This window comes from Barbus barbus (assembly GCF_936440315.1).
Source record: "Barbus barbus genome assembly, chromosome: 45".
NCBI lineage: Eukaryota > Metazoa > Chordata > Actinopteri > Cypriniformes > Cyprinidae > Barbus > Barbus barbus.
The window spans coordinates 7,470,042-7,483,065 of record NC_136723.1 but is presented as its reverse complement, the minus strand read 5'-3'; the positions used below and the strand labels follow the sequence as shown (position 1 = coordinate 7,483,065).

General features: G+C 36.3%; 1 protein-coding gene across 1 annotated transcript in view; it reads right to left on the bottom strand.

Moving 5' to 3' along the window:
- Window positions 1-68: 68 nt before the first annotated feature.
- LOC306864146 (chondroitin sulfate N-acetylgalactosaminyltransferase 1-like) overlaps window positions 69-13,024 on the bottom strand; it is a 42,982-nt gene continuing 30,026 nt past the window's right edge. The window contains exons 5-8 of the mRNA XM_079407884.1: window positions 7,528-7,706; window positions 6,051-6,145; window positions 5,396-5,477; window positions 69-2,531 (exon numbers count right to left, since the gene is read on the bottom strand). Coding sequence (XP_079264010.1) covers window positions 2,242-2,531; window positions 5,396-5,477; window positions 6,051-6,145; window positions 7,528-7,706 — 646 coding nt within the window. The 3' untranslated portion in view covers window positions 69-2,241. The remainder of the gene's footprint in view (window positions 2,532-5,395; window positions 5,478-6,050; window positions 6,146-7,527; window positions 7,707-13,024) is intronic.

The window sequence follows — 13,024 nt, the reverse complement described above, 5'->3', positions numbered from 1 at the left end:
CAAATCATTTTCATTCGTAGTCGATGGTGTTTATAGTAAATAATGACGTATGAAAATCAGGGTTTTTTCCCTTCGTTTTATTCAGTTTTGTCCTCAAAAAAAGTCTAAATGAATTTTCAGTTACAATAAATCAGAGAGAATTCGTTGAAAAACAAAATATTTAAAGAACACATAAACATACAAACTTTGAGGTTGGGGGTGAAGTAAAAAAAATTAAAAATAAAATAAAAATCCTGTCCCCCAATAAATAATCATATTAAACTATTCTACACAGCAGTAGGAGAAAAACAGAGTGCTTTGCACCCTGAAGTCTTTTATATACCTGACATGCTTGTACCCTGCCTGAACTGCAATACAATTAAACTAAATTGGAAGATTATAAATTGTGCACAAATATAAGTATTTGGAAGCGTCACTTAAATGAACCCTCTAACAAATACTGTTAATCTTCAGCACTCATGACACTCTTTTCAAATATCACTCACATATTACAATTTCTCTCTTTAAATTCAGAATTAGAATTTGATTTTCCTTTAAAACCAATTATAACTGATGTGTTGTGTTATGAGTATATAACTGTGAAAGCATCAAGTCACGCATCATTTTGACAAATACAACATTAATAAATCAAGGGTAATAAAATGAATTGCAGTTCTCTGAACCACTCGTCAAATGAACTGTCAACACAGTTGTCTGGATACATGCATTAAAGCCCTCAATCATCTTCTCGCTCATCGATTCACAATTAAGAAATTACGTACCTACGTTATGCATTAACCGCAATAAGGCAAAAAAACAAACAAACCTGAAACAAAGTCTTGTCTAAATGTCATTTGTAGCAGTTAGTATAGTACAGAATGCTTTCTGAAAGCATGTGCTGCATCTCTATAATACTGTATCACTCCAAAGAGACTTGAAGGTCCTTTACTGCACACCCACACATGACTATCTTGTCTTGAGGGAATGTCTGCTGCTCTGTTCATGTGGCGTCTCTTGGTTATCTCAGTGTTTGGGTTCGCAGATGTGTGTGGTGTCAGGTTTGACTAAAACCGGCTCTTCACTGAAGGCAGTACTGTATCATTTCTTCACTTACCCTCTCATGCATAACATAAATGAATTACTCGCCCTGCACTGTAAAAAATAAAAGTTAAGGCAACCCGCTTCAGCAGATTTTTGAGTTTTCTCAACTTGTTGATTTAAGTTTATACAACAAAAAGTTGACGAATCTCCTACAAAAATAAGTTGAGAGAACTCAAAAATCTGCTGAAGCTGGTTCCCTTAGAATTTTAGGTTGGCTCAACTTTTTTTTTTTTTTTTACAGTGTGTCATGCCAAACCCAATTACTTTCCTTCGTCAGTGAAACATAAAAGGAGAATTCTGAAGAATGTACAGGATGCTCTTTTCCATGCGATTACAGTAATAATAAGAAAGCTCTTATGCTCATCGAGGCTGAATTTGTTTGATAAAAAATACAGTAAAAATGGTCATTTTCAGCATAATTTCTCCAGTTTTCAGTGTCACGTGATCCTTCAGAAATAATAATAATATGCTGATTTGGTTCTCAGTTATTGTCAATTATTATTGGTGCTAAATTATTAATAATGGTTCTTATTATTATCAATGCGGAAGCTGTTTTTGCTCCTTAATATATTTGTGGAAGCCCTGATAAATTTTTTTCAGAACTTTTTGATGAATAGAAAATTCAACGAACAGCATTTATTTGAAATATAAATCTTTTGTAACATTATGTATTTTACTGTATTTTTAATCAAATAAATGGAGACTTGGTAAGCACAAGAGACTTCTTTCAAAAACATTTTAAAAATCAGAATTGTTTCAAAAAGATTTAGATGGCAGTATACTTATTTTATACTATATTCCAGGACTTCTAAACCAATACAAACAGAAAAACAGAAAAAATAAAATCACAGCTCAATCTGATTCATGAACGAATCATTCAAACTGGTTCTGTGATGTGATTCAATAAAAAGATTCAAATCTTCAAAACTTTTCTCATTAACATATTACTGGGCTTAATGTGGACTACTTTTTAATGATTTTATGGTGCTTTCTCAAAGCTTCAGTCTATATTCACCATAAAAACAGTGAAAAACCCACCAGAGCTCTGCTTCCACAGAACAAACAAAGTCAAATGTCATGAGGCTTCGTAAATAAAGACAGAATGTTTCATTTTTGGGTGAACTGTCCCTTTAAGAGCATATACAGAAGAGGTAACATCCATCAAGCTTTTTTAGCTCCGCTCCGCTGCTTCTGTTTGCGGAGGTGCGCCTCGATCTCGTGTCTGAAGAGCAGCATGCCCAGCTGGCCGTGCGAGGCCTCGTTCATGGCTTTGGACTGCATGCACATCTTGTACTGGTCCGGGGGCAATTCGTCAGCGCAGCGCTTCTCATGCCACAGGTGGAAGAGGCCGCGTGACGGGGCGCGCACCACCAGCAGGTTACTGTGGAGGTACTTCCTGTACAGGTGGACGTCCTCGCCGCCCCAGCCCTTTATGTCCACATCAAAACCACCTGTAAGAGGAGGAGACAGTCAAAATGTGTGTAATGACTGTGAACATTACAGTATGTAATTTAATGGATCATCTCAAGCAGTACAGAGGTGGAGCTCAAGCATTTAAAGCATTTCAAGATTAAGGCTACTGAAATCATTATACTATTAAAAATAATTAAATGCAATTAAAACAGTTTGTTCCATCATAGACAATGTTCAGTATGCACTGTAAAATGTTGTCAGATAACCTCAATATGTATTCCTGTTTAAAAATTTGACCACTGTGTTAATGTGGCCAGCTGGAATAATAATAATGTATCCGCAGAAAGAAAATGTTTAATATACACTTTGTTTACACACATCTCCTGTTGTTGTTAAAGGGAAGCTTGAACTTCCCTCAGGACAAACAGCTGTTCCTGTAGTTTTGTCCAGGAATTTGTTTATCTGGATATTTGTTCATTTCGTATTTCCTATCTACACTACCAATAAAAAAACTGAGGTCAGTAAGATGGTTTTTATTAAATAAATTAATTAATACTTTTATTCAGCAAAGGTTCATTAAATTATTCATTAAATTTATCAAAAGTGAAGGGTAAAATCTATTTTATATGAATATTATTTCCTAAAAAAAAAAAAAAGTAGCACTTTTTCCACAAAAATATTATGCAGCACAACTGTTTTCAACAATGATTATAATAATCAGAAATGTTTCTTGAGCAGCAAATCAGTGTATTATAATGATTTCTGAAGGATCATGTGACACTGAAGACTGAAAAAATGCTGAAAATTAGCTTTATATCACAGGAATTAAAATAGAAATCAGTTATTTTAAATGGCAACACTATTCACAATATTAGGATTTTTATTGTATTTTTGATCAAATAAATGCAGCCTTGGTGAGCGACTTCTTTGAAAACTTAAAAAAATCTTACTATTGCCAAACAGTAGTGTATAACATGATGTAGCTTATGTATTTTTTTAATTGTGTGTAGAAAATGATCATATGGATTTTTGCCTTCAGTCTGCTGCGACATCTATGTTCATGTGTTTCCTGAAGTGCATATACTCTACTAAACATCAGTATCAGCGGTTATTGGTGTACCATGTGATGTTACACATGCCTAGACAGAAGACAGTTAAGCCATGGGACCCGCTTGATTCTCACAGGTGGGACCTGTTTAGCTGACTCATGCTATATTACTTCTACTGCCTCTGCGTAAGTGTTTCAAGTGCTTTTTACATTTCAAATGACCTTAGGCTGGATACTTACATTTGGCTATACGGTGGTGTGAAATAGTTTTTGCCCCCTTCCTGTTTTTTATTTTTGCATATTTGTCACACTTGAATGAATCAGATCATCAAACAAATTTGAATATTGCACAAAGAGTAAACCTGAGTAAATACAAAATGCAGCTTTTAAATAATGATTTCATTTATTAAGGGAAAAAGCAGTCCAAACCTGCCTGGCACTACGTTAAAAAGTAATTGCCCCCAACTGGTTGTGACACCCTTAGCAGCAACAACTGCAATCAAGCGTTTGCGATAACTGGCAATGAGTCTGTTACAGCGCTGTGGAGGAATTTTGGCCCACTCTTCTTTGCAGAATAGTTTTAATTCAGCCACAATAGAGAGTTTTCGAGCATGAATGGACTGTTTAAGGTCATGCCACAGCATCTCAATCGGATTTAAGTCTGGATGTTGACTTGGCCACTCCAAAACCTGATTTGACTTGCTGGTGTTTGGGATCATTGTCCTGCTGCATAACCCAAGTGCGCTTGAGGTCACAAACTGATGGCCGGACATTCTCCTTCAGATTTTCTGATAGAGTGCAGAATGAATGGTTCCATCAACTATGGCAAGTCGTCCAGGTCCTGAAGCTGCAAAGCAGCCCCAGACCATCACACTACCACCATCATGTTTGACCGTTGGTATGATGTTCTTTTTATGAAATGCTGTGTTGTTTTACGCCAGATGTAACGGGACACACACTTCCCAAAAAGTTAAACTTTTGTCTCATCAGTCCACAGAATATTTGCCCAAAAGTCTTGGGGATAATCAAGATATTTTTTGGCAAATGTGAGACGAGCCTTTGTGTTCTTTTTGGTCAGCAGTGGCTTTTGCCTTGGAACTCTCCCTTGGATGCTGTTTTTGCCCAGTATCTTTCTTATTGTTGAATCATGAACACTGACCTTAATTGAGGCAAGTTAGGCCTGCAGTTCTTTAGATGTTGTTCTGGGTTCTTTTATGATCTCCTGGATGAGTCGTCATTGCGCTCTTGGAGTAATTTTGGTAGGCCGGCCACTCCTGGGAAGGTTCACCATTGTTCCAAGTTTTCTTCATTTGTGGATAATGGCTCTGACCGTGGTTCGCTGGAGTCCCAAAGCCTTAGAAATGGCTTTATAATGGCTTTCCAGACTGATACATGTCAACTATTTTGTTTCTCATCTGTTCTTGAATTTCTTTAGATCGCAGCATGATGTGTTGCTCTTTAAGCATGCTTCACTTTGTCAGACAGGTTCTATTTAAGTGATTTCTTGATTCAACAGGTCTGGCAGTAATCAGGCTTGGGTGTGGCTAGTGAAATTTAACTCAGCTTTCTAAAATAATGTGGTTAATCACAGTTCTCCCATGACTTAACAGAGGGGGCAATTAATTGAATCTTTTAAGTTCGACAAATATGCAAAAAAAACAAAAAAAAAAACATGAAGGGGGCAAAAAACCTGTTCACGGCACTGTAGCTCAAATTCTAGATACATTCAAAACTTTGTCCTTAATATCTAAAATACCTGTGCTACCAACAGCTGCCCTCATTTACATTAATTTGACCAGCCGTATAAATAAATTTAATTCATGTCAGTGAACAGCTGCTTGAGAGAATGTTTACCTATATTGATGAAATCAGATCTGTATTGGCAGGTCATTCCAAAGCCAAAGTCCCTCCAAAAGCCAGTGTCTTTCTTAATGACCTGTAAAAGAATGAATCCTGATTATCATGAACACAAAAATACTCTTATATAGTTGTTTGCTACTGTCTGCGGTCTCATTCAAAGTCCAAACTGAACACTTGCCAAGCACCAAATGTGTGTGAAATTGCTTTTGGCGAATAAATAAAACTGCCAGCTGCCAGTAACTACATAAACTGAAAATGATACTTATGTGATAAAAACACTTAAAATTATTGTTGCTATCATTAATGAAAACCAAAAAAAATACATTTTCATTATCTGAAAGGATAAAAACTAACACAACTGGAAAAACTTTGCCATTTTTTCATAGAAATATTGCTTAATATATAGTCATGGCCAGTAAGAAATGTTTAGGCTAATAGATTTTCTCAATTCAATCAGCATTAGCAGTTGTGGCAAATGTCATTTTGGCCCCTGGTCTCATGTCAGCTTTCTGCATTATCAGTACATTTAATCAAGCCCTTTATTATCTACACGTTCAGAATATCAATGCCAAGCGAGCGTGATGATTGTCTTCCATCACAATGCACCAATTAATCATTTTAATCTCCTCATGAAAATGAGTTGCATTACCAGCTGCTGATCCACAGGGGGGATGTGATCATGACTGCCGTAGATTACAGCTGGGTTGTACTGGCTGAAGAGAACGGGGTAAAACACTTTCTTTCCTAAGACAGAGTCAGATCACACAGCTGGTTATGATACGAGCACAGCATATATTCCTCATTTAAGCACTTAAGATGGTCATTCAAAAGTTTGGGGTGGTGAGATTTTTTATGTTTTTGAAAGAAGTCTTTTATGTTCACTTAGGCTGCATTTATTTGATCAAAAATACAGTAAAAACAGTAATATTGTGAAATATTATTACAATTTAAAATAACTAGGCTATTTACATTTTTGAATAGAGCTGTTGATTTAATTTTGTGAGACTAATTATGAATTTAACGCATTTAATGCGCCTTGCAGTTTTGGTTACATAATTAGAGTATTAGTTAATTAATTTTTTAAACATGATTTCATATATAAATATTCATTTTTTATATTCAACCCAATAATGTCCATTTAAAACCCATTAAATGCATTCCTGGCATCTCTTTACAGTTTGTGTAAATATACATACCACTTTAGAAAACACTGTAGCCTTAAAAGTTTATGTGTAGTAAATTAAATGTTGAATCAAAATATTTCTTTCTAAAGCTGCTTTTTATAAATGTCTATTCAATGCTTTTCTCATTTAACACAACGATGACTTTAAATGATCTTCTGGAGGGGTAATTTCTAAGCCACAATTTAAGTGTGATTCATTTGGGACTAATTCGATTCATTAACCAGAAAACCATGTTGATTAAAAATTTTAATCACTTTACAGCCCTAGTTTTAAAATGTAATTTATTCCTGTGATGTAAAGCTGAATTTTCAGCATCATTACTCCAGTTTACAGTCACACCATCCTTCAGAAACCATTCTAATACTAAATGATAATTAATTATACATGTCCTTAATAACACTTTTGATCAATTTAATGTGCTCTTCATGAATAAAAGTATTAATTTCTTTTAAAAAATTATTACTGACCCCCAACTTTTGAATAGTAGCATACACATATAAGTTTAAGCCACGCTTAATCAGTTATATGAAAAGACTTGTTTATTTTAAATAACGCTAGCACAGGTGTACTATTCAAGCAAACAATTTCACAATAAGAATCTAGAATAGAGTATTTGAGCACTAAACAACATGCTTGTCGATTGTTGCTGATCATGTTGCTAGATGAGTGTGAATCTCCACACCTGTGGCTAGTCTATTAGGCCACACTCGGAGAAGTGATTCATACATCGACTAAATACCGTGACAACAGCTGATTAAAAGTCAGTGCAGAAGTGGTTGAAAAAGGAAGTTATTTTTGAGAAAAGCTCTAGCCGCATTTGAGTCAGATGCCAATTGGTTCAATATTTTATTTCTAATGCAAAGCCATTTTTAAGTATCCAAATGGTCAAATTGGCTTAGGTCTGTATGTACTGTATCTATAGATATTCCTCTCTTCTCTCACCAGGCTGGGCATTCAGACGGCATGTGTTCAGGAAGTCGGCTGTGAAGAAGATGTCCACGTCACAGAAAAAGAGCAGCACGTTGCCTCCCTTCCAAGCACGAGCGCCCACATCCAGCCCTCGACCCCGAGAAAACTCCTCATTCAGCTGAATCAGAGTGAAGTTACGGAAATTCAGCTCCCTGAAAGCAGACACATGAAAATCACAGAACACTTATGCAATACTCTTTATATCTGTGTGATATAACAGCAATCATAATGCAGAAAAAAACATTAAATAGTAAATTAAATGAAAAATGGTTAAGCATAATGCAATGTGCAATTAAAAAAAAAAAACAGACCTGTAAAAAACAATACAGAAAATTCCTTCATATTAACAGAACACTGGGCCGTATTTTTACTGACTTTTCTTAAAAGAGTCCATTGCCACCAAAACTGAGCAGCACTAAATATACAAGTCTTACTGTCTACTGTTTTCTGGAAAGACGAGCTGATTGTGACAGCAGAGTAAGATGTGCTGTGATTGATGGCGGGTGCAGATTTTACAGCATGACCCGCATCATTTCTCACGGATAGAGAGAATAACAAGCATCCTCAGAGCTGCGTGTATGACTATGAATACAATCAACCACACACACACACACACAAGATGATTAAAGTGTAATGTGCTGGGCTGGAGCCAAGCTGATATATAAAAGCATGATGCCACCGCACACAGTGCAGATAATAGCTGCTATTAAAGCCATACAGCTGTTTTAGCAGGAACAGGAAGAGATACTTCCTTTATATTATTGAATCATGAACAATGCAGCACCCACACTATCAAACACTCTAGTTTACAATAGAGAGATGTTCCATAAATCAAGGTTGCTGTTGTGTGTGTGTGTGTGTGTGTGTATATATATATATATATATATATAGGGCAGATAGGACAGATAAATAAAAATGGTAGTAAAATGAAATACTGGAGCCACAAGCATTCAGACACTAGAAAAATGCTTGTAAAGCACCTGTCACATGCGGCTGCCCTGCTGCTCTTATTGGCCCAATACAAAATATAGGCCAGCATGTCTTGACAGAAATAAAAAAAGCACCTACTTTCTCTGACCGAGATTCATAACCCACGAAAACATTGCTGCAACCCATGGGTGTTGTTTTACATTGAATAAATACATACAAAAGCAGACATTGTTAACATACCCAGCCAAAAATGTTCAAGAGCCACTCGTTGGTGCAGATTTATGGCAGTTACAAATAGTAGGCAAACAAGATTTGATTTAAGTCACATTAGCGGAACGGATTTAGAACAGAGCCTGAGGCGTTTCAACATGCATGCATGTGATATTCAGTTTGCCATCAGCCAGAAAAACCCTCCAAATATTTCTTTCTATGATACTGACTTGTTTTCAAAGGCTGGCAACTGTTAGGAAACTTTTCATTCCATCAGTCGAGTCATTGCATTTTTCCATTCCAAGTTTTACAAACTTTGCATGTCCACATAAGACCCCAAAGATGTGTTTTGTTATATTATGCTAAATTCTGGAGACAAATTTTCCCCCAAATGATATCTAAATGAATCCACACACAGTTGCCGGCATGTCTGATCTGTTCAGTGTGATGTTTAATGGTGGATATTTCATAATGATTATTTAGACCGCTGAAGTTATGCATAGTGTCATCATCAATATTCACGTCAACCAGGTTTGCATAATGCAGTGATACTTACACTCTCTTCCCCTTCTCAAATTAACACAAATTATTAATGTGCATCGATTCACTTTGCCCGGCAGATACGGATATCACATCTACCTACTTGGCTTTGTGAGGACTGATGTTGATGGTTTTGCAGTGAAGGATCTAAGGAATAGTCCACACAAAACTAAAAATGGGAACAGATTTTGAGAAAGTTATGGATGGATCCTCTGCAGTGAATGGGTGCCGTCAGAATGAGAGTCCTAGGGTGACCATATGGGCCATTTTTACGGGACGCGTCCTTGCCAGGATTTCTAAATTGCCTAAAATATCCAGGTTTTGGCTGTTTGCACTGTGCAGGTAGATCGTTGTGTGACATTCATGAAAGCTATAGAGAGCAGAGCAGACGGCTCCTCATGCTTTCGAATCGCTCTTGTGCCTACTTTGGTGTCTTTTTTGATCGGTGCGCAGCAGCATTTCAAGCCAAACGAAAGAACGTGCGCATATTTGCATCGCTTTGGTCGTTCTCTGTAGAGCTCACCTTCTCACGTGCATTGCCACGATTGGTCGATTATGTCCAATACCTGCATGTTATTGGTCAAACTACTTTGGATGATTTATGCAATATTAAAATCCTGGCCAGGACATATGGCCACCCTAGAGAGTCTGATAAAACATCACAATAATCCACACCACTCCAGTCCATCAATTAATGTCTTGTGAAGTGAAAAACTGTGTTTGAAACAAATTCATCAAGATGTTTTTACTTAAAACCGTTCCTTCTGGCTAAAATACCCAGTCCATATTCCATCCATTTGTTTGGACTCTCGTTCTAATGGCACCCATTAACTGCAGAGGATCAATATGTGAGCAAGCGATATTATGCTAAATTTCTCCAAATCTGTTTTGATGAAGAAAAAAACTTGAATGGCCTGAGGATGAGAACATTTTCTGCTTATATTAATTTTTGGGTGAACTACTGCTTTATTAGGTGTGTATCTTCAAGAGAACAAACACAACGTTTTTGCTTTATTAGTTATTCATTTATATAGCTTGTCATTTAATAATTAATTCAAGCTATTTTTATTCTATTTTCATATTTTATATTACTATTTCCTTGCTATTGCGATGCTTGCTATTGTTGTTTAATAGTATGATTGTGTGGTTTATTTGTCTTCATAAGTTTCAATTCCATTTCAAGATGTGAAGCAATCGTTTTTGGTTTTGTATAATAACACTTGTTGAATTTGTGCTGGTCAGACAAAGTACAGGACAAAGTCTGAGCATTAAAACATATGCAACATTGATTAGTCAATAACCCTGCACATTTTTATTACCACTTCATCTCCTGCTTCCTGCTATTTCATGGAGTCCTCTGTTAACCTCTGAGAACATGACAACAATAAAAAGTGTTTTACGATCATACAGTATAAGCAGAAGCAGTAAGTTGATCTTAAGTAACCTAATGACATCACAAAAAGGCTAAAATATAGTTTTAGATCAGTTTAAAGAAAAGGCTAAACTAGTCTTTATAAGATTTGGACTCAACATCAATACAGTAGCATCCAGCAGCTGTGAGATGTTAGAACATATGTAAATCCTAAAACTATTCAAGAGCTGAGATTCCTTTTGGAGATTTCGCCGCTTAAAAGAGCTGTTAATGACTGGACTCGAGGCTGGAATAGTTTTTAAGGAATTGAAACAGGTAGCTCTTGCTTTATCAGACTACTGGGAAAATCTTTCACAAGACATCTGCGTTAACACAAGAACGGGGAGATCAAAATAAAACGTAAAATACATAACGGCAAAGGGTTTTTAGAAAAATTAATACTTCATGTTATGTAAACTGCAATAAAATTTGATACCTCTTTCTAAAATTAAAAGTTATTTCAGGATGTTTTAGTTATAGCTGACAAATTTTCATTAGCAAAGCATACTGCTCTCTTTAAGGTTAAAATACTGGCTCAAGACACACTTTACAGCAAGTCTTAAGGTTACTGCACACTGAGTCCGTAATTTTCATCTGAAATGTTCGCACGTTAAAAAATAAATACGACCTCACGTTGTGCCAATCACGTTTGCACACTGCCTCCGAAACGTTCGTCTGTCAAAAACAACATTTTCTGTGTTTTCTCATCAGTAGCATGCATTTTTAAAGGAAAGAATGGGGAATACGGAAAAACGCATCCGAAAATTTTGGACTCAGTGTGCAATGACCTTTAGACTTCAGGAAACTTGATGCCATTTTCATTGCCCAGAACAACTAAATTCATCAGGCATACTTGAAAGAGTTAATCATTTGAAATCCAATTGGTAAAATATGGAACGACAGGATTAGCATGGGTAGTTGCACTTCCATTATTTCTGTGCATAATATCAGTTCATCAGCCTTCAGCTGGACTGAAGGTCAACCAGTATCATCATGAAGGATCTTGCTGAGGACGATGTGCATTTAATGTCCTGGATAATATCTTCATGTCTAGAATTACATATTGATTTGTGGATATTCTCAAAGTTAATTACAGCCGCATTCAGTATCAAAACACCAATAGCTTCAGTCCATCAATAGATATAGATACTTAGTAACTTTTTTGTTGGCTATTAAGTGGTTGTCAAATACCGTTTCATTATAAAGCATTAAGTTAATTAACCTAAAAATGTGTGCCAAATAATAATGCAAATTAACTGGGTTTATTCAAGTCAGAGAAAATAAAGTTTTTTTTGTTAGTTGTAGCACCCCATAATTAGAGACAATTTTCTTGCTGTATACCAGTGTGTACCAAGATCTGTAAAGTGTGGACTTGTTTCTTCATGAGAACAGATTTGGAGAAATGTAGCGTTACATCACTTGCTCACCAGTGGATCCTCTGCAGTGAATGGGTGCCGTCAGAATGAGAGTACAAACAGCTGATAAAAACATCACAATAATCCACACCACTTCCACAAGCGAAAAAGTTAAAAAACAAAAAGCAAAAAACTTTGAAGCTTCCAGCAAAGTACATAATATTTCTCCAGTTTTAAAGCTGTCTCGTCTGAATCAGGAGTGACCAGTCCAAGACATCAGTCCAAAACATCAGTCCAAAACATCAGTCCAAAACATCAGTCCAAAACATGTCTAAAGAAATATGTGGGTGGATTTTGATGTGAGAGGACAACAGGGGATGGTTTCGCTGGAGGTAGTGTTATTATGGATTATGGTCTTGTATTTTGGCCAGAAGCAATGGTTTAAAGTTCAAATGTCTTAATGATTGATTTGTTTCGTACAAACTTACAGCTTTTCAATTCAAGACGTTATTAGAGTCACAGAGTCATGTGGATTACTTGTGGATTATTGTGATGTTTTTATCAGCTGTTTGGACTCTCATTCTGACGGCACCCATTCACTGCAGATGATCCATTGGTGAGCAAGTGATGTAATGCTACATTTCTCCAAATCTGTTCCCATGAAGAAACAAACTCATCTACATCTTGGATGGCCTGAGGGTGAGTTAACCATGCAAACAAATGAAAATAACTCAAAATCACAACAGCATGTTTTACAGTTTGCAGTGATTAAGAGACATTCACACTGACAGTGATTTGCAGTGACAAATCAAACTGAAGTTGTTGATGCTGGTGATTTGAGGCAACAAACGCAAAGGTGACTCTTGGGCTCTTGATGTGGGATGGTTGAGATTGTTTGGCTACAGTATGTGACAAAGTCAAGCTCAACTTTATGCAAATGAACAGTCGGCCAATGCAGCATAAAGTTTCAGCAACTGTCAGCTAAAGCAGGCGGCTGTGTGCAAAATGATGTTAATAGCAACTA